Consider the following 18,664-nt stretch of genomic DNA (forward strand, 5'->3'; position numbering starts at 1 on the left):
TAGTTAGTCAAGGGGATGAAAGCGTGCTCGACGGCGGCTGGTGATTGCGAGGTGGACAGCGGGCTTCTTATGTGCATACTTTGACGACAAGGAGCGCGTGGGTGTTAATGAATTGAGAATCTCGCGACGCCGCGACGCGGAGGAACTTTCGTACGAGTGATTTTTATCTCCGCGAGGAAAGCGCATGGTCAGTCGGGTCCACGGTCCGCCTACAAACTCCACGTGTTCGCCGAACTGCTGGACCTTCATCTCTCGTGATTGGTGATTTTATTCGCTTTGCTGAACACATTCGTTCAGTCATGGGAAGAAAATGAAAATTATGTTCAACGACTCGACGCTGTTACTGTAGATGAAAATAGTGCAATTTGACCTGGAAAACTGTGATGAGTTTCGTTCGACAATGGGGGTAAAGTGATTTTTATTTCGTTGAAACCCTTTTTTTGTATTCGAGCCCACTGAGAATTGGGCAACGAATATTTCGTTCGTTCGTCACCATTCTTGCTCAGTGTTGTCATTTTGCAAATGTTGCACGATGCAAAAGGAAATATAGAGCGTGAAAAAAGGGCCTCAACCAAACAGTCTCGCGGCTAACGCGTGCGTGCGGTTGTGCGTTTTTACGAAGACGCGTGTCATTGAAAAGTGTTCAATTCCAAACTTACATATGTAAAAGGAAGTTCAAGGATGCAGGACTCCTCGAGTTTAATTTATGGAAAAAGGACTTTGTGCTAGTGTGAAAATGGCAAATAAGCACTGACGAGGTGAGTCGAAAGTCGGGAATGTGCGTCGTCCATGATCACGCGTATAGAGGAACATTATGCAAGTGACACAATCATTTATTCGTTTGTGAATTTGTCCAATTTTGGATTAACCGTCCGGCCAAAATGGTGCGTAGATTAATAAGAAAAAAAAAATCGTACAGCACGCATAGGTGCCTGCGAAATACTCGGAGTGGGGTTGATCGCCGTTAGAGCGCAACGTTACACGGTTGTTGGTCAGTAGTCTCGCAAGGGTGAGAGGTGGGACGATGCAATGTTTGACTAGTACGAAGAGAGGTCGTGGCCACTTCTAACAGCTTTCCGCCCCCCAATTCGAACCGGCGATTCCAATTTTTTGCCAACTTTACCGAAATTCGCAATCACAAAGATTTTTTCATCTCGCGCACAAAGTTCTTGGTAACTACTAAATTATGACATCGAAGAGTTTCAAAGTGAGACTGAAGGTGGGCGCGCTTGACCGACGTGCTGCCGAATGATGAATCGCTTCGTTCGCGTTTACCTTCGATTCGTGTGTTAAGAACTGCGAATAATGAGCAGTGTGCGATCTCCAGTAGTGACTTCCGCTAGTGGTCGGACACGATTTTTCTCAGTTCCTAAACGAAACTCGGTGTCCGAGAAATTGGAGAAAAACGCATTCACCAGGGGATTTAGATGTTGATTTACCGAGCGCTGGATCAACACGTGGGAAGCTACGCATGGTTTCGGAATCTATGAATGAAAATATCTCACCAGGTTTTATATATACCGGCAGGTCTTCCAAGCCATAAAGGTACTTCCTGACACACGCTTCGTACATTATATATATGTATACATACGAATATATATGTATACATGCTTTATATCCACGTGCACGCAACTCTCTTTCGGTCATTCATAAAATTGCCATTTCCATCCCCATCAAGATTCCATTTTTCAATCATTCCGTCGCGATTTAATCGAGAAATAGTCGCCTCGATTCATTCCGGATAAGCTGCCGGGTGAATGTCTCTTGTGGCTGCGTGGCATTCTAGCTCGCTACCCAATTTCCGATGCAAGATTGTGCTTTTTCGTAGCAAGCGACCCCTTTTTAGATCTCACTTCCAGTTATGGGAAATCGAGTGAATTTCATTTTGCTTATTGGCATGTTTTTCAAGTTTATTGGATGCTTTAGTGTTAAATATTGCGTGCGACTTATTTTCGGGAAGCAAGCAATATATTGAGCAAATTCCTCAACTTCTACGCGATTATTATGATTATGTTTTTGAAAACAAATGGTTTTTGGAAAGGAGCTTTTGCACTGGAAATCAATCGCAGAAGATTCGTGGCTCGTCGCTCTCAATTTTATTAAGGAGAATTCGTTCATTTCAATAATCACACGAATGTCATCATTGAAGATAGCACAAGCACTTTCGTTCGTGCGTATTTCACTCTGAATACTCATTCTCACTCGGATTTGCTTCGCGAGTGACTTGTACTCTGACTTTCATCAATTTAAATGGAAGATTACAAGTACCCAGGCTCCATGATACTACGCATAACTGTTAAAATCTTCGATGGTTTATAAACGAAAAAAAAAACAGTAGAAAGGTTCTCAATAGAGAGAAAACGTAAATAGAATTGAAAGCAACTGCGTCCGACAGCGCGGAAGTGGATGGAAAATGTTGAGAGAATAATGATTAAATCCTGGGAATAAAGGTGGAAAAACAATTGCAATAGAACATCACGCGAATTAATTGAAGCCTGAATCGTGGGAGCAGCTCGAATGGCTGATGCCAACGTTTAGTTTGATTTGTACAACCCTCTCTATACTACGATCCATTTTATCGGTTTCCCCGCCACTGATACCGCCACATTGGTCGATGTATACGCACAGCTCGTATAATATTTTCAAGTGAAATTGACCGCACATACCTTGGGGATCCGCAGAGCAATGTACCGTTACCAGGACGACCGAAGGGGCTGGATCAGCGGGTCTTTGTACTAGAGCGAAAGAGCAAAAGAGATAGAAAGTAATAGCAGAAAACGGGGAGGAGGGGCAAGGGGGATGCTGTGAGAGGAGTTCTCTCTACATCGCTTTATACAAGCCAAAAGGCGAGGGTGTTCGAGGGGGTTTCACTGAGGGAAGCTGCGAAGTGATATTTCCTAGAGATGGAGTTTCTGCAGAACCACCATCCGGCGAACAACTCGGAGTCGCCGTATACCCTCGGTTCAGGTGAGTTATGCTCTCATCATTCGATTCTCATTAAGGAAGTTGAGGCATTAGAATGAAAATGATGTCACCGCTTTTAAACCGATTGCATCTTATAAAGTGAAGTGTAAAAAAAAATCAGTTAAATTTTCAGACAGTTTAGAAGCGTCGTTGCTGAGAAAAATCAATAACAATTTGGGCCAAATAACATGTAATCTTATGGAAGTCAAGACACATTTAGTGATATCTCCGTTAAAAATGATGCTAAAAATATGAAATTTTTTGGGCAACATGAGCAAGGCTTGCCGAATAATGTCAATTTTTTTCAGATTTATTAGGAGATTTGCTGAGATTATATTAATAATAATCTGTTTTCCGTGCAGTTTTTTGAGGCTAGGATCGTCACTGTTCGTGTTTTCGACCGAGCTTTCACCAGTTTTTCGTCTTTTTTTCCCCAACTTTTCTTTAAAGTGTACGCAACATTGCCAAACTGTAAACTGGCCTAACTTTTGAATGGTACAGGTCACCACTTTTGGGTAAAAAAAATGACTGTACAGCCTCAACTTCCTTAATATTTTTTTAGCACCCATCCTGAGTGTGGCATCAGCCACAATTTTTTCCATTATTAAACACTAATTTCACGAAAGATTAGACGTATTGAGAAATTCGAGATTTCTACTCACGTTTACGTGGCGGAAATAAAACCCAAAATACAGACTCGAGTAGATGGCTTCGGGGTGAAATTTTCTGGCAAATTGCGTGCTGATGATCGAGTTGACCGTCGATGACAAACCGGCGGGAAAAACTCATTCGGGGGAAAATGATTTTTGAATAATTTTTGCAATTTTGATTTCACTCGAGCGAATTCGAACTGGTGCGTAAGATTTACGGGTTGAAAATGGCCGTCGCGTTTTATCGAGCTATTATTAAAATTATTCAACGATTTTGAATATTTTGGAATAGTTACAAAAAAAATTGTTGCCTGCGATGCCACCAAACGTAATTGACAATAGGAAAAGAAAATTCAAATAAAGAGAGTAGAAAGCGATTATTGTCGCTGCTAAACAATAGTGAGAAACGTGCTTTAAAATGAATGCAAGTAAAAACTTCAGACGGAAAAGATATTCGCGGAAGAATGAGGGGCAAGTAGAAAAGGTAAATGTGCAGTCAGACGCGCAGGAGAAATCTTGCGCTCGACACGCCGATGGATCAGATTATTTTTTATCCATAAACCCAAATTGGGCAATTAAATTGTTGCATAATTCATGTTCGTCCACTGATTGCGATTCGTCATGGATGCGCCAACAGGATCCGTCGGTAGCATCGAGGCGAACATACCTGTATCCGGCTTGTGTACCGGTTCGCTCGGTGTCTTATCGAGCGATGACGTTTTGACGGATAACCCGAACGAGGAAGCCCTGAATGGTCTTCAGGGCACCCTGCGACTTCAGGATCTTCAAAATTCTCCTGATGACATAAACGCCGACCAAAACCAACAGCTACAGAATACCGGGCAGGGCCAAATCGTTAGCGAATTCGGAGCCAGTTTTTGGGTGGACGACATGGCCGGATTCCCGCTTCCACCTCTCGACTTGGACCCTCTTACTCCTGGACTTTTCAGTCCGTGTTCCGGTAATTACAAGTGAGTCTCATGCTTTGTCTGTGCACCTCAAATCCACGCTATTTATCGCTTTTTCATCACTCGGTTCCAATACTATCGCTGAATCATTTCACTTTGCAATGAGACGAAAAAGTGACATGGTCAGAATGTAAACGTCGTCGAGTAACTCCAGTTGATTCCAATTATTTCCGCCATCAATTCAATTCCAATCTCTCGATAGAGTTAATCAAACCGAATCAAGGCAGGTTGTCTTCCAAATTTCAAATTATTTTTTAAAAATCAAGAAAGCGGAAAAGGGTTTCGGTATAGTTGCAAGAATGTTTCAAGAGTGTGAAAACATTTTTTTAATGTGAGAAATACTCATTTTTACATGGTCTATGCGCAAAGTTTGATTATCAAAATTTCTCAGCTGCGTACGATGCCGAGATCGTAATTGTTGTCTGCAACAAAAATTCCAAATTCTTTTTCCATTTTCATGTATTTTCTTCCTTCCTTCCATATGAACCTATAAAAATTCGAAAAAATTGTGAAATTCTATATTTGCAGCACGTTGAAAATGATATTCTTCTTTAGAAACGTTTTTTTTTTTCAAACTCGCTAAAAATATAGAACTTCGTAATTTTTTCGGGTTTTTATAGGTTCATATGGAAGGAAAAACATATGAAAATGGAAAAAAAATTGAAATTTTTGTTGCGAACAATAATTACGATCTCCGCATTGTACGCAGCTGAGAAACTTCGACAATCGAACTTTGTGCATAAACCATATGTACAAATTAATATTTCTCACATTAAAAAAATGTTTTGTACCCCTGCATGAAATATTCTTGAAACCATCCCGAAAAATTCACTATCGTGAGTTATTTCCTACTATTCAAATACATTCACAAAAACGATCGATTTTTTGACTTTTTAAAGCAGGACCCACTTAAAATCAAAAGAGGAAACAAAGTTGATGAGCTTCGTTCGATCGGAGAGTTACTTGACCGAATGGCGGTGAAAAAAAAAATGAATTTGTTGAACATTTATCTCTTCCACGAGCCCTTAGTGATGGATCGCAAATAATATTCTTCTTTATTTCAAATAAACAATAGAGATTTTCGATACTCGGGTCAAAACCGTTACGTATATCAGTAGGTTCGGTTCAATAACGTTTCAACTGAAATCTAATATTGAAATTGAGTATAATTGTTGTGATTCGGATTCCCGGTTCAGTTGGGGCTGCACGAGAGGAGATTGCGTTCCCAGAACCGGAAACCCAAACGGGGAAGGGGTGGCGGACGTTTTGTTATCATTGAAACACGCTGTCGTTCACCCTGGAAGCCCGAGCAATGGTTATTATTCTACCGGAGGATCGGCTCATCATTACGTTCAGGACTATGGGCAGAATGTTGGTCCACCGGTTGCTCCGACTCACTACGCACCGGGGCCTGCTATGTCCGTAAATGTTTCGATGAACATGACGATGAACATGAACATGCATCCCGGGTAAGTCAGCATTTCGATGGCATCTTCAATTTGAACTCTGTTGATTCCATGATTCATGGGAAAGTCCAAAATTATGCCAACATATTTGTACGTTCAATTGTTTGCCACATTTATGTATTTTCGAAAAAAAAAAAAAAATCCATACTCGGGAACAACAAATTTGAGTTTGTCTTTCGGAAAATTCTGTGTGGAGCTTTTCTTCAAGCGTTTTTTTATGAAAAAAGCATACTTTCACGTGACTCAACAACTTCGCTGCAACATCCGACAATATCAAATTGAAAAGACTGTCCTTGCTAATTATTCGCGGTAAAAAAAGTGACAAAAAAACGATGATTCCCCTCAGTGCATTCATGCCCAAAGGAAAAGAATTCTCGAAAAATAATTTGGAATTGATATAAAAAGAAAAACTCCGAAGTATTTTAGATGTTTCGAAGATATTCTGGGACATTTTTCATCTTGTTAGAAATCTCCAAAGCAGATGACATCTTGTTTGGGGATTTCGGACTACCTCGAAATGCTTTCGTTTCTGAGTAAAATTTGCCCAATGTCACAGCAAAAAATAAATCTTTTATCATAAGCGCATAAATCACATTATCATATGGGACTGTTATTTTTTTCATCCGATAAATTCCCAACAAATGACCACCGTTTGAACTTCACGAGTAAGGGGAAATCGGGCAATAAAAAATACACGACCCGTCTTGACTCGCTTTGCCTGCAAAATTCTTCCCTTTATTACTTGGCGTCAAGACGCTACCGCGTCTCTAGATAAGCCCTTTATATCGAATAATATTGCGATATTTAATCCTGAACGAGGGCGTAAAAAAGAAAATGAAAATTGGCAAGTTGTGAGAGCCACCATGTTGCTTTTTGTTTTGGATCAACAGGATGCGTATGTGCAGGGAGTTTATTTGAGAAAGGTCTGATGGGGTTTTGCAGGTACGACCAGTATACGTCGGCCTGGGGCGTGGAGCCCCTATTGAGTCCCGCCCCTCAGTACAACCCTGTCGAGGCACAGACGAGGCTTAATCAACCCCCGTCCAATAGTCTACTAGGTCCGCATCCGCATTCCCATCCCCATCCCCGTTTGCAGTCGGGGGAGCACGCGCTCTGCATCGGGAATGGTGGTGGTGGTGGTGGTGGCTCGAACGTTGCCCAGGACGACAATGGCAGACCGAATTTGTGCCGAATATGTGGCAAAACTTACGCGAGACCGAGCACCCTGAAAACACATCTGAGGACTCATTCTGGTGAAAAACCTTTCAGGTACATTCGTGCTTTTCCTTCGATACAGGGAACATTGAATCAAGTAATTTGTATCGGATGAGAGCCTCGGCTCTCTTTTCGGACTAAACGTCGACGAGGAAAACATCCTAATTGATGATAGTTTGCAGCAATATCCATTCAGCACAATAAAAATTGAAATCAAAATAGTTGAACAATTACTTGAAATTTCGAATTTTTTGAAAATAGGAATAAATGGCTTCTTAACAATCGATCGATACAAACAAAATTCCAGCAATGAAATATCAGTGAAGAAGTATTTTTAAATTTCTATGGTTTGCTACTTTGCCCTGATACATCAGCATATAACGCCACTCGAACACTAACCAAAAGTACAACCTGCAAACAAAAAAACGAAACTTGTCCCTGAGAAAACATAATATTCAATAAATGAAAAAGATTTTTTTTTTTGAAAATTGAAATTTTCGTTTCATTAATGAAATCGACCTGTTGGACTGAAAATATAAATATTTAACATACAGCTAAAAATGATACCATCTTGTCTCATTGGAGATAACTTTATAGTGGTCTCATGTTTTTGTTGAAACACACCTGAAAGCTAGGAAAAACATATCTTTTGCTTTTTTTTTGGTACCACTAATGAAAATGATTGTATTATGTACTGAAGAAAACAGTAGCAATTTTGTACTTGTAGTTTGTTTGATATGCGTCATCGCCAAATTTTTCAGTTTTTCAACAAGAAAAGATATTATATTCTTTTTCCCATTAGAAATGTACAGTTTCACAATAACTATTGCTCCTTCAACGCTTGTCCTCCACTGCGTGAGCTGATTTTTTGTTTTCAAAATAATTTTGAATTTCCGAAAAAATTAAATTTTTTTACGGAACGTCAAGTTTTGAACGAGTATCCTGAGCGAGATGATGAAATTTGGCAATATTCCATATCGGAAAAGAAAAATTTACACTTTTTTGAGGGGTGAACTTAGCCCCACACTCCTTTACGAATTGATTCATTTGTTTTATTTATTCGCTCATTCATTCAAGAAATACGGAAATTGTCCATAGAGAGAGAGAGCGCATACGCGTACGCTGAACAGCGATAAAAAGAGAGCAAGTTGTGAGGCCTGAACACATTGTAAATTTCGAGACACTGTGTTCACTAGAATCAATGTCACGATCTTGCATCAACGATAATAGATCGTTAACGGCGGGATATTTCGAATCCCTTTGAAAGCCCAACTCCTGCGAGGGAACGAGGCCATTTTATATAAGTTTTTCCCAAAATGAAGTGTTTTCCAAAAATGGGTAGGGATTGTTGAATAAAAGTTCATACATCGAGAAAATTGGGCTGCAGAATAATTAAATCGTTGCTTACCGTGGGTTGATTCGTGGTATCAATGTGATGGTTGTTTGTGATCGGGTGTTGGTACAATGCTTAGAGTTTATCAAATCAATCCGAGAGTTCCTTTTACACAGTTCTTTCGATTATGGAAATCGTTTAATTATACTACGACGAAGAACAGATTATATTCCGAACAATGAATAGTCAACAATCCAGCAACACGCAACTTGAATTATTTTTGAAAATTTTATGTAAATTTACTCAAACGCATAAATTTTAAATCAAACTTACAATTTGCGACAATTATGGGAGATTCGTTCGCTAATAATTTTTTATTTTAGCAATATTAACACTCATTAATTAAACACGTCAAAAATAAATGTGACAAATATTTTGTTGATTTATTCAGGTGTCACGCATGTTCGAAAGCGTTCAGTCAAGCAGCCAATTTAACAGCTCACGCGAGGACCCATTCGGGTGAGAAACCTTTTCGATGTCCAGTTTGCGACAGGAGATTTTCACAGAGTAGTTCAGTGACGACACACATGAGAACACATTCGGGAGAACGACCTTACAGGTGAGTCTCATGTTCCCGACCTTTTTCACGTTGCCACACTGATTTTTCAACGATGCAATTCTCCTCAGCGTGACAGAATGACAATTTTTCCTCTACGTCCTGTGACTCAAGATAATTAAACAATTTTTATTCTCGGCTGATAATCATGCATCGAACTATAATCGACGGATTATTCCAAATAGAATTATTCAATGAAATTTTGGTACAACAATCTTATTTATCTTTAATAAATTTCAAAATTATTTTGGATACTCCAACTACTAGACACGCGACACAAAATAGACAGCAATTATCCAAGACCTTAAATCGATTTCGGTTGGCTAAATAACGTATTTTCACTCAGTGTCATTCTAATATAATGAAAAAATTGCTTCATACAAACTATTGAACTTACAGCATATGAAAGAATGACGTTTGGGTGTACACGTAATTTTATACAAAAATTACGAAAATGAGGCCATTGAGGACCAGTGTTTGGATACCCGTTACGGGAAAAAATATCCTGCTTTTTAGAAGTTTCAGAAGCTTCATCTATTGCTTATTCTCAAACGTCAAAAACCCTACTGTAATTTTTTGCAATTTTCGAGAAAAAAAATGTTTCATCATTCATGCGCCGAAGGTTCAACTTTCCGAAATTATAAAGTTGAACTTTCAGCGCAAGCATGATGAAAAATAGTGAACGCTCGACAAGAATGAAATTAGACGACCTCAAATCGCGTGCTTATCACCCGCGTTTTTGGCTCGGGTACCAACCAAAAATTTCTTCTTTCTCTTTCTTTTTGAAGCTTTTTTTTGAAAATTTTTTAAGTACTATAAATAACGCGAATACACCGTTTTGCCCCGATCTCCCATCTAACTCGTGATTGAACGAAGAAATAAAACTATATCGGAATTATAATTTATTAATGAATTCGTGAAGTGAAATGTAATCGAAGCAAAAAATCATCGTTCGATCATTGCCCAATTGTATCTAGGAAAAGTGTGCAAAATTTCAACGAGGTCGGTCGTGAACTAATTTTCGAGGAATCAAGTCGATAAAAAATACAGTTTTTGTACTTTTGAGTACATCCGAAAAGTTCAAGTTTTAAAATCCCTTATCGAAACACGACACTCTTATCTTTCTATCTCGATTATAAACATTTGAAAATTCATGAACATTGAAATTGAAAGTAACGGGAAACAGCCCCGTAGCGATTCTCTTGTTCCAAAGCTCCCGCCTTTGCGAATACTCACCTTATTTTAAGAAACCTGAATCAAGTCAAAATTTCGTTAAATTTAAGGAAGTTCATTTGGTACCGAGTTAGTCAAAAGAAAAATTAGTGTGCGACTGGCGTAGTCGGTCCAGTGAGTTTGGCAACGCCGTGACCTCGTAACCTGTACTGTCTATACAGCTGTTATTGACAGAATTTTTCACGCGCATTCGTGTCACAATCAGTGTTCAAAAGTTTATGGGTTAACCTCCCAATAATCACCATTTTTCGAAAAAAAAAATTATTAATTGCGAACTTTATAAGTATTGAATGGATTTTACGATTCTGTAAACATATTCTTTAGATATTTTTTCTATCACTTATGAAAGTTTCTGCAAGAATTGTTTGTCAAAGCCTGCAAATTTCATATATAGAGACGAGAGAACCACTGAAATCTCTTTGTTAATTCGATTACCAGATGAACTCCCTTAGGTAAAGTTGATGTCCATTAACACTCTATTAAAAAAAAAAAGTCGAATAGCGCTCATAACTGCGATTCAAGCGTAGAAAATATTTCAGTCAATTGAAGAATAAAAATCTTATTGGAGTAAAATACATTTGTACAGAAAAACTTGAATTAATGATCACCGAAAAAAGTTAGCACTGAGATTCTTTTTTGATAGACCATAGAAAAATACAAAATTTTTTAATTTTTTCAGTTTTTAAAAAATTGCATAATGTCAAATTTTAATCCACAGTATTGACAAAAAATTTCTGAAAATATTATTATGAAAATGAACGAGAACACGATGTTTCAAAAATTTGGATAGACTCATTGGCCTCAAGACGGCCCCATCAGCGATTATGAGATAAATAAAAATGTAATTTCGATGTTAATGATGATTCCAGGTGCAGATTCTGCAAGAAAGCGTTCTCGGACAGTTCGACCCTAACAAAACATCTGAGAATTCATTCGGGTGAGAAGCCTTATCAGTGCAAGCTTTGCTTGCTGAGGTTCAGTCAGAGTGGCAATCTAAACAGGCACATGAGGGTTCACGGTGGCTCTTTAACGTGACACACCACGCTACACCCAATGAACGGTGATACATTGCCGCAGTGCTGTCGTATACCGGTTATCCGACTCGGAACGAGCTTACAACGAAATCACTAGTAGATTAAATTACAACGCGAGTCAATATATAAAAAGACCGAAAAAGAGACGACGAAAATTATATCCGAGCAGAAATTCCCTATTTTCGTCCCTTCGATCCCCGTGAATTTATTGATTTTCGAAGTAACAAAAAAAACAAACAAACCAACGAAAATCTTCATCGTTATGAATGCGCAAACGCAACGTTATAGTGAACAACACATATACATATATAAATATAGAAAAAAAATAATGCGAAAGAAAATTGGCACGAGTCGTTTTGAACCGTGAAAGTATCGAAAAATTCGCATCGTTGAAAGGGAATGTAAAATATTTTTTATTTTTATTTATTTATTTTCCAATTTCTGAGATTTTCCTATTCATTTTAGCAACGTTGAGTTCCTGATAAAAAAAAACAAATATCTCTTGCTTCAACAGGTGAATGTTAAAAATTACAAGTACAGAAGAAAGTTTTGTCACGTTCTCACGAAAGTAGCTACCGATCGATCGTCGGAATAAAAGTTAATTAATTACGAAAATCACAATTTTCAAAAGAAAAAAATCATGAGTTGTTGTATGCAACGCCTGAACGCAACGAAAGATATATTAATTTATTTTTATTTTCAAACCATCTCAATGTTTGGGGTGAATAGAATGAATAAAAGTCTAACTAATTATTCGAATGGAAGAAAAGTTGAAATGCGATCATTTCAACGATGCAAGCTTGAACATTATTGAGAAAAAAAAAAGGAAGAAAAACGACTGAAGGAAGGTGAGGGGATATAAATCATCGGATAAAAAGGTATCTGCAGCATTCACCACAGCACCGTTGATTATTGTACAAATATTGTATTTATTATAATTATTATTATTAATTATAACTAATATTAATGTTGCGGTTTTCACCACATTTACTTCTCATCTTGTGGTTGTTTCATTTTATTCTGTTATTTTTGCCCTTCTGCATCTCTCATACTTCCTCATCAGTTAAATTCCGTCTTTTTCCCTTAACTCGTCATTCCTTCTTATTTTTTTATTCATTCTTGCATTTTCATTTTTTGTATAATCGTAGAATGATGAGGCTGATTTCGACGCTTTGTCGAGGGGATGGGATAGGAGTTGGGAGGGGAAGTCAAAGGACGAAGGATAATGCGTATACATGTATATAAGCATGCCACGCAAAAACATAAGTATATACATGTATGAATTTTTATGAAAAAAAAACGCAACTGATGAAAAGAAAATGGATCGATGTTAATGGGAGTTTTGCATTGTTTTTTTTTGTTTTTTTTTCGATTCGTCAGTCCCACGTCCGAGGGACTGCTCCATTTCGACAAAGGAAAATAGCGGGACTGTGGGGACAACGGGAAAGAGAAAGGGGAGACCTCGTGTGATCGATCGGATGTTGAATGGGTTACTGTTGATGGACAGGATTATTTTTTCTTCCCCACATACTTCGGATTTCGCATAGTCACATTAATTTTCGCCTCTTTTCACAAAATTAAAACTATATAAGAACAACTTCATTTTCTCCAATAGCGTAGCGTTGTTTTTTTTTCTTGGTATTCTCTTTCTCTCGCTCGCTCGCTCACTCTCTCTCTCTCTCTCTCTCTCTCTCTCCTCTTTGTCTATATCATCCGTCAAAATTTCTCTCTCGTTTTTTCACTCTTATGCACGCATCAATATTTCTCTAGCTCTCGCTCTTTCTTTCTCTCCCTCTCTTTCTCTCCCTTAACATTAAATCGCTTTCTCTCTTTTTATATATAATGATGTATTCATAATTAATAATATTCTTGAAAAAAAAGTATGTATAATGTGTTTTTTGTTTTTTTTTTCTCCTACGTTATGCATTCGTACGGGAAGTGCGGAGACAAATATGGCCCTGTTTGGCTAAAGAGTCGTCTAAACAAGCATTTTGTGGGCTTTCCAGACCACCTTTCGTCATACAGCGACCTTTCTCTTTTTCCTCTCGCTTTCACATGTTTTTCTCATCCACTCATCTTTTCCTCCCTCGCGCGCTTCCTCAATTCTCTTACGTAGTGTTATTTCTATATTTGAATTCTGTTCACACCTTGTCTCTGCCACTTGGTTATTCCATCTTTTGTCTTTACATTAAATTATAAATTTTTTTGTTAAAAAAAACAATGTTTCTTTCTTCATTCAATGTTACCGTATATGGTATGTGATGCATTTGTAATTCAATACTCGATCGAATGTGTCTCTCGCTCCCCCGTCCCAATCTCTCCTGATTATATCGGGTGAAATGACTTTGCTCCCTGTTTCACTTCTTTCTTCACCGGCCTCGAATACTTCTCGGCTAACATTTTTTATACTTCTTGAGCTTTGCTCCTCTTCCAAACGGATTTATCACACATCGAGGGATTCGATGAATTTTCAACGATCTCTGTAGTCTTATTGTTGTGTTTTCTAAACTTTGCTCTTTTTCTCACGAGAATATCTAACGATAGTTCGTCGACGCCGACAAAATTCACATCCATAAACAATAATCGACCGAAACACAATTGTGAACAGCAAGTTTGCATACATAATTGGACTCGTATTTTTTTTTCGTTCCTCGATTTTTTCTAAAGAAAAAAAAAACAAAATTCTGATTTTCATTTGCCGTTGTCCATTTTCAATGTTTTTTTTTTTTTTTTTTTTCATTCCCTAGTCGTATTCCTACTGTTCATTTCATTTTTATATTTATTTGCGAACGCGTTAAACGATGCCTTCGGAGATTACTGAATTCCAGGATAATATTTCGTCTGTACGGGTCCCGAATGCGGACACGCGTGCTCACGCATGCATAGATTCCTCAACTATTATCAATAGAGAAAAAAAAGAAAAATAATACGAGATTTAGTAGAGAAAAAAAACTAAATCGATATGTGTTACTCTAACGCGAAACTTTGTAACATTTCGTTATTCTCTTGCTTTCGGACTCTATTCTCTTTCCGCTCGTTTACATTTTTATTCAATTTTTATCATGTTGCTTCATTTTTTTTATCAAGAATTGAACAAAGAAATTATTATTGAATACTCGCTCGCCATCTCGATTCCTCGTGTACCTTGAAAACATGTACGCCGCATTACTTTTCTACTTATCAAATGGGCTGCCACTTCAAAGAAGACGAAATACGGGTTACCACCAATGGGCATGCCAATCAACATATTATTGTAATAATTATACTCGCATTATACGATTACCGGTTAATAAAACTCGTTTCTTTTCACTTTTCCAAACACACGACACGCACACATACCGAAACACACACACACACACACGCGCGCGCAAATATTTCAATCACGCACGTTTCGAAGAGCGTGTAATCGTTCATTTGTATCGATGGTCAGCTTGTAGATTCGTGTTTTCAATAAACTTTCCGCACTTTTACAATGGTGATTGCGTTCTGGTTGACCAATCGGGTTTACACGACAAATTGCCAATCAGTGCAGAAAAGTGTATGCAGCTTTGAAGTTTTCGACGTTGAAGTTTTCGACAATGGAAAATTTTCTATTCTCCATTTCCACTAATTTTCTTGAATTCCATTGCACTCCAATGAGGAATACTCCAAAGTCTCAGCGATTTAGATGAGGGCGCAATCGCGGCTTGTTAAATAACAATAAAGTGTTACTTAACAAACTGCTTGTAAGGTCTAAAGCCGTCATGAAAGTGCTCTGCTTCGATATCTCACATATAACGATGGATTAATTTTCTGCCTGTTTTTGTAATCATACATCAATCGTTTGATCAAACAATCGCGGTGTACTCAATCTGCGGATGGTGCACTAGTCGAGAAATTATTCCACCGCAAAAAAGCGGTGGCTGTGGGAACATTGTCAATCGTACAAATAATAAAAATCAACACTTAGGAACCATAATCCATACAAATTTACCGATGACGAATAACGATGATTTCAATCTCAGTCGAAGCTTCATTTTTTGTACGTTTTATTAGTTTTTATCAGTTTTTTTTAATATTTGGAGTCTTGAATTCGCGCAGTACTAGGTACTCAAGGAATCAGACGGTTAAAAATAGATTTCCGCTCAGTTGAGAGCGCAATGAATTCCATAAAGGTTACAATAAGTGCCCTCAGCCACTATCGCCATACGAAATATATTAAGAGAAAAAAAAACGCAAATCGCTCATCTTTCGTTTAGTCACGTGTCAAGAGTGGGACGAAATTATTATTTCGAAAGTCGCAGGAGTCACAGAAGACGTTTGGTGGATGCTGCGTCGTGTAACATTAGCTAATTTGTTGTTTTAGATGTTATTTTGACGAAAGGAAGTTCGAGAGATTTGGTTAAGTTTTGACAATTCGTTATTATTTTTTCCAACAATCACGAGGGATTCCAATTTCATCAAAGGGTTGATCATTTTTGCACGCTTTGTACAGCAGTCTATCTCTCTCTCTCTCTTTCTTTCTCTTGATCGGCAAATCATTTCACACCAGCTAACATGAAAGTTACAAAATACTCCAAAGGATTTTCACAACTGTACATATTGTAAAGCATAAAGAAAAACAACAAACTTTGACGTAGCACATTTGCGGACGTTTGACCAAAAAATGATTATTATTACTGACGTATACGCATCGAGCAAAAAAAGAAAGATAAAGAAAAAACGAAAAACACTGAGTGCAGGCAGAGCCCATATATTATGTTCGATTCTTCCTCGACGTATGATTCAAAATTTGCATCGTATCTTCTCGTTATTGAATCTTGAAAATAATATGGAAAAACTTCGTTTTTCTCCCGATCGCCGTCGTCTCTTCGCATAATTTTGTTTTTGAAAACATTTCGACGAACAAAAAATCGTTCGTACGTGTACGTGTCCGTATGTATGGGAAGAAAAAACCACGCTGCGAGTATTATTCAAAGGAAGATTGATTTAATGATTTTCTTTTATTTTTTTTATTTTTTTTTTTTTTTACAAAATCACTATGAAAATTTGACATACTGCCTTCGGCTGAGCGGGACGAGAGAATTTTTGCGAGTGAAAGATAAATTGACAGAAGACGTGACCATGTGGTCGAGAATTATAAATGGCGAGAAAAAAAAAACATTTTTTTCGTCCCTAATACACGGCAATATCAATTTTTGTTGGAAGCGACGAAAAACTTCTGTCCACCATACAGAAAATATGAGGAACGAAAAGAAGGAAATACCACAAATTTTGTGGGAAGAGGTGAGGTCACAGGAGGTACACGGACGGATTCGCAGTGACGAATACCAATGCAAACCCTCCGTCAAAAGTCAGCCCGACTGTTCAGAGTCGAGAAAAAAACGGAACCGAAAAACCATTGGAACAGAAAGAAGAAATAAATCGACCTAACATCGTAATCTAGACCGAATTGTATTTATTCTTGTCGAGGTACGACAAATCTCTGTCAAAAGAAAAAAAAAAACTTATCAGCCAAGAACGCGTAGCACAAATTTCGATAGAACCGTGGAAAATAAAATGGAAAAAGATAATATAACAATAATAATATTAATAATAATAATAATAGTTCGAAATAGGTGTATCCTCGCTCTTAGTCCCAATTCACATTCTGGTACATAATCAACAATCTCTCGTCGTTTGATCTCACACGTTCGCAAAGTGACTTTCGTTCGGTCAACGTTCATTACTCTCTCTTTCTCTCTCTCTCTTACTCTTTCTTTTTTCTTCTATCTTGCGCGGGAGTTCGCACGCGCGCACGTATCTCGGAAGCAGCGGACAGATTTTGGAGCACACATTGGATAGTGCACACACGTCAGTTTTAATAATCGGCCGGTCGTAGTCGTCGTTGTCGTCGGAGGTTGTTTTCTTTCCCGTATCATTGGTAAATGCATACATACATGTATATATGTATAGATATAATCAAATACGTATACATGTATGTATGCGCATACGTGTTAATGTATATCGTAATGATGTGTATAAACGCGTTAACCGAATTCTCCGAGCAAAGTTCTCTCGTGTCGAGCTCTTCGGGGTGTTAGTGTATCTCATACGCGTGATATTTATTATTCTATGCTTTCAAATTAATATCGTGTATGTACGTGTCTCTGCGTATTCCGTCTGCGATGTTTTTTTTGTTTCTTCTTGTTTAAGTTGTTGTTGTTGTTGTTGTTGTGTCTTATTTATATTGTTGTTTGTAATAGTTGATAAATCTTTAATAGTGTCCATGCGTGTCTAAGGATTTTGTTCGTGAACGGGAGAGGGAGGAGATAAAGGGAGTAGGGAGTGGGGAGCAGTGTGGGAATTGGAGGTGGTACGGCAGGGATATTTGTTTTCAGGTCGAAGGTTGGTGGTTGAAGTGAATGTTAGGGGCGGGGGGAGGGGGGTTCAAGGTCAACGGGGACTCGGAGCAGGTGGGCTCGGCCGGGGGTCAGGCTCGCTCACTATGCTGTGTGGTAAACCCGGCAATCCGCCAGTTGGTGGAGCCGAAGCGGGACCACCGGCCCCACCACCGCCACCACCGCCGACCGTTGGTCCCGAAGGTCCGGTCGGTCCACCCGCACCACCGCCACCCGATGACGAGTTTGGACCACCGCCGCCACCACCTCCACCACCGCCACCACCACCCCCACCACCACCACCACCGCCGCCACCACCACCGACGACCGAGTGACCACCTGGAGGTGGAGGCGCAGAATCGTGAGGAGTAGTCGAATGTGCCTGTTGAATCGGCAATGCTCCAGCGTAGTATCCGCCGTTGATCGCCTCGGGATAGCTGCTGTGAGAAAGCGAAAAGATATTGGCCACTTGGATAAAATCCGCCTCTCCTTTCACAACGTGACCAAAATCCCAATCTCTATCCAAACGTTTTTTTTTGTTTCTCGATACCGCATCTCTATAACCGCGCGCGTCGCGCGTCGCTTTTGTTTTCTCTAACACACTCTCAATTCTCGGCTTTGTTTGTTTTTTGTTTTCTTTTTCGGATTTTTGGCTTTTTCACACTTTTTCGTTCTTTCTTTCTCTGTTTTTTTTTTGCTGTTTTACACCCGAGACCGTTAACATCTGCTTGAAAATGTGTTTCTGCAAAAAGTTATCCACATCGTTTTTTCCCGTGCAAGATACATTTTTGCTTGTTTGCTCTTTTTCTCTAAACTCTTGGATAAA

General features: G+C 38.6%; 2 protein-coding genes across 5 annotated transcripts in view; one reads left to right on the plus strand and one right to left on the minus strand.

Moving 5' to 3' along the window:
• On the plus strand, positions 1 to 12,476 carry LOC122405803 (protein glass-like). The gene is made up of 7 exons (XM_043410788.1): positions 1 to 1,545; positions 2,682 to 2,967; positions 4,252 to 4,585; positions 5,779 to 6,051; positions 6,991 to 7,317; positions 9,048 to 9,215; positions 11,315 to 12,476. The coding sequence occupies exons 2-7, from the start codon at positions 2,904 to 2,906 to the stop codon at positions 11,478 to 11,480; spliced, it is 1,332 nt and encodes a 443-aa protein (XP_043266723.1). The 5' UTR covers positions 1 to 1,545; positions 2,682 to 2,903; the 3' UTR covers positions 11,481 to 12,476.
• Positions 12,389 to 18,664, minus strand: part of CtBP (C-terminal binding protein) — a 54,849-nt gene continuing 48,573 nt past the window's right edge. For 3 of the 4 annotated variants that reach the window (XM_043410784.1, XM_043410785.1, XM_043410786.1), the window contains exon 8: positions 12,389 to 18,278. In XM_043410784.1, coding sequence (XP_043266719.1) covers positions 17,894 to 18,278 — 385 coding nt within the window. In that variant the 3' untranslated portion in view covers positions 12,389 to 17,893. The remainder of the gene's footprint in view (positions 18,279 to 18,664) is intronic. The other variant, XM_043410787.1, reaches the window with a different exon arrangement.

The sequence above is a fragment of the Venturia canescens genome, chromosome 2 (assembly GCF_019457755.1).
Source record: "Venturia canescens isolate UGA chromosome 2, ASM1945775v1, whole genome shotgun sequence".
NCBI classification, from domain to species: domain Eukaryota; kingdom Metazoa; phylum Arthropoda; class Insecta; order Hymenoptera; family Ichneumonidae; genus Venturia; species Venturia canescens.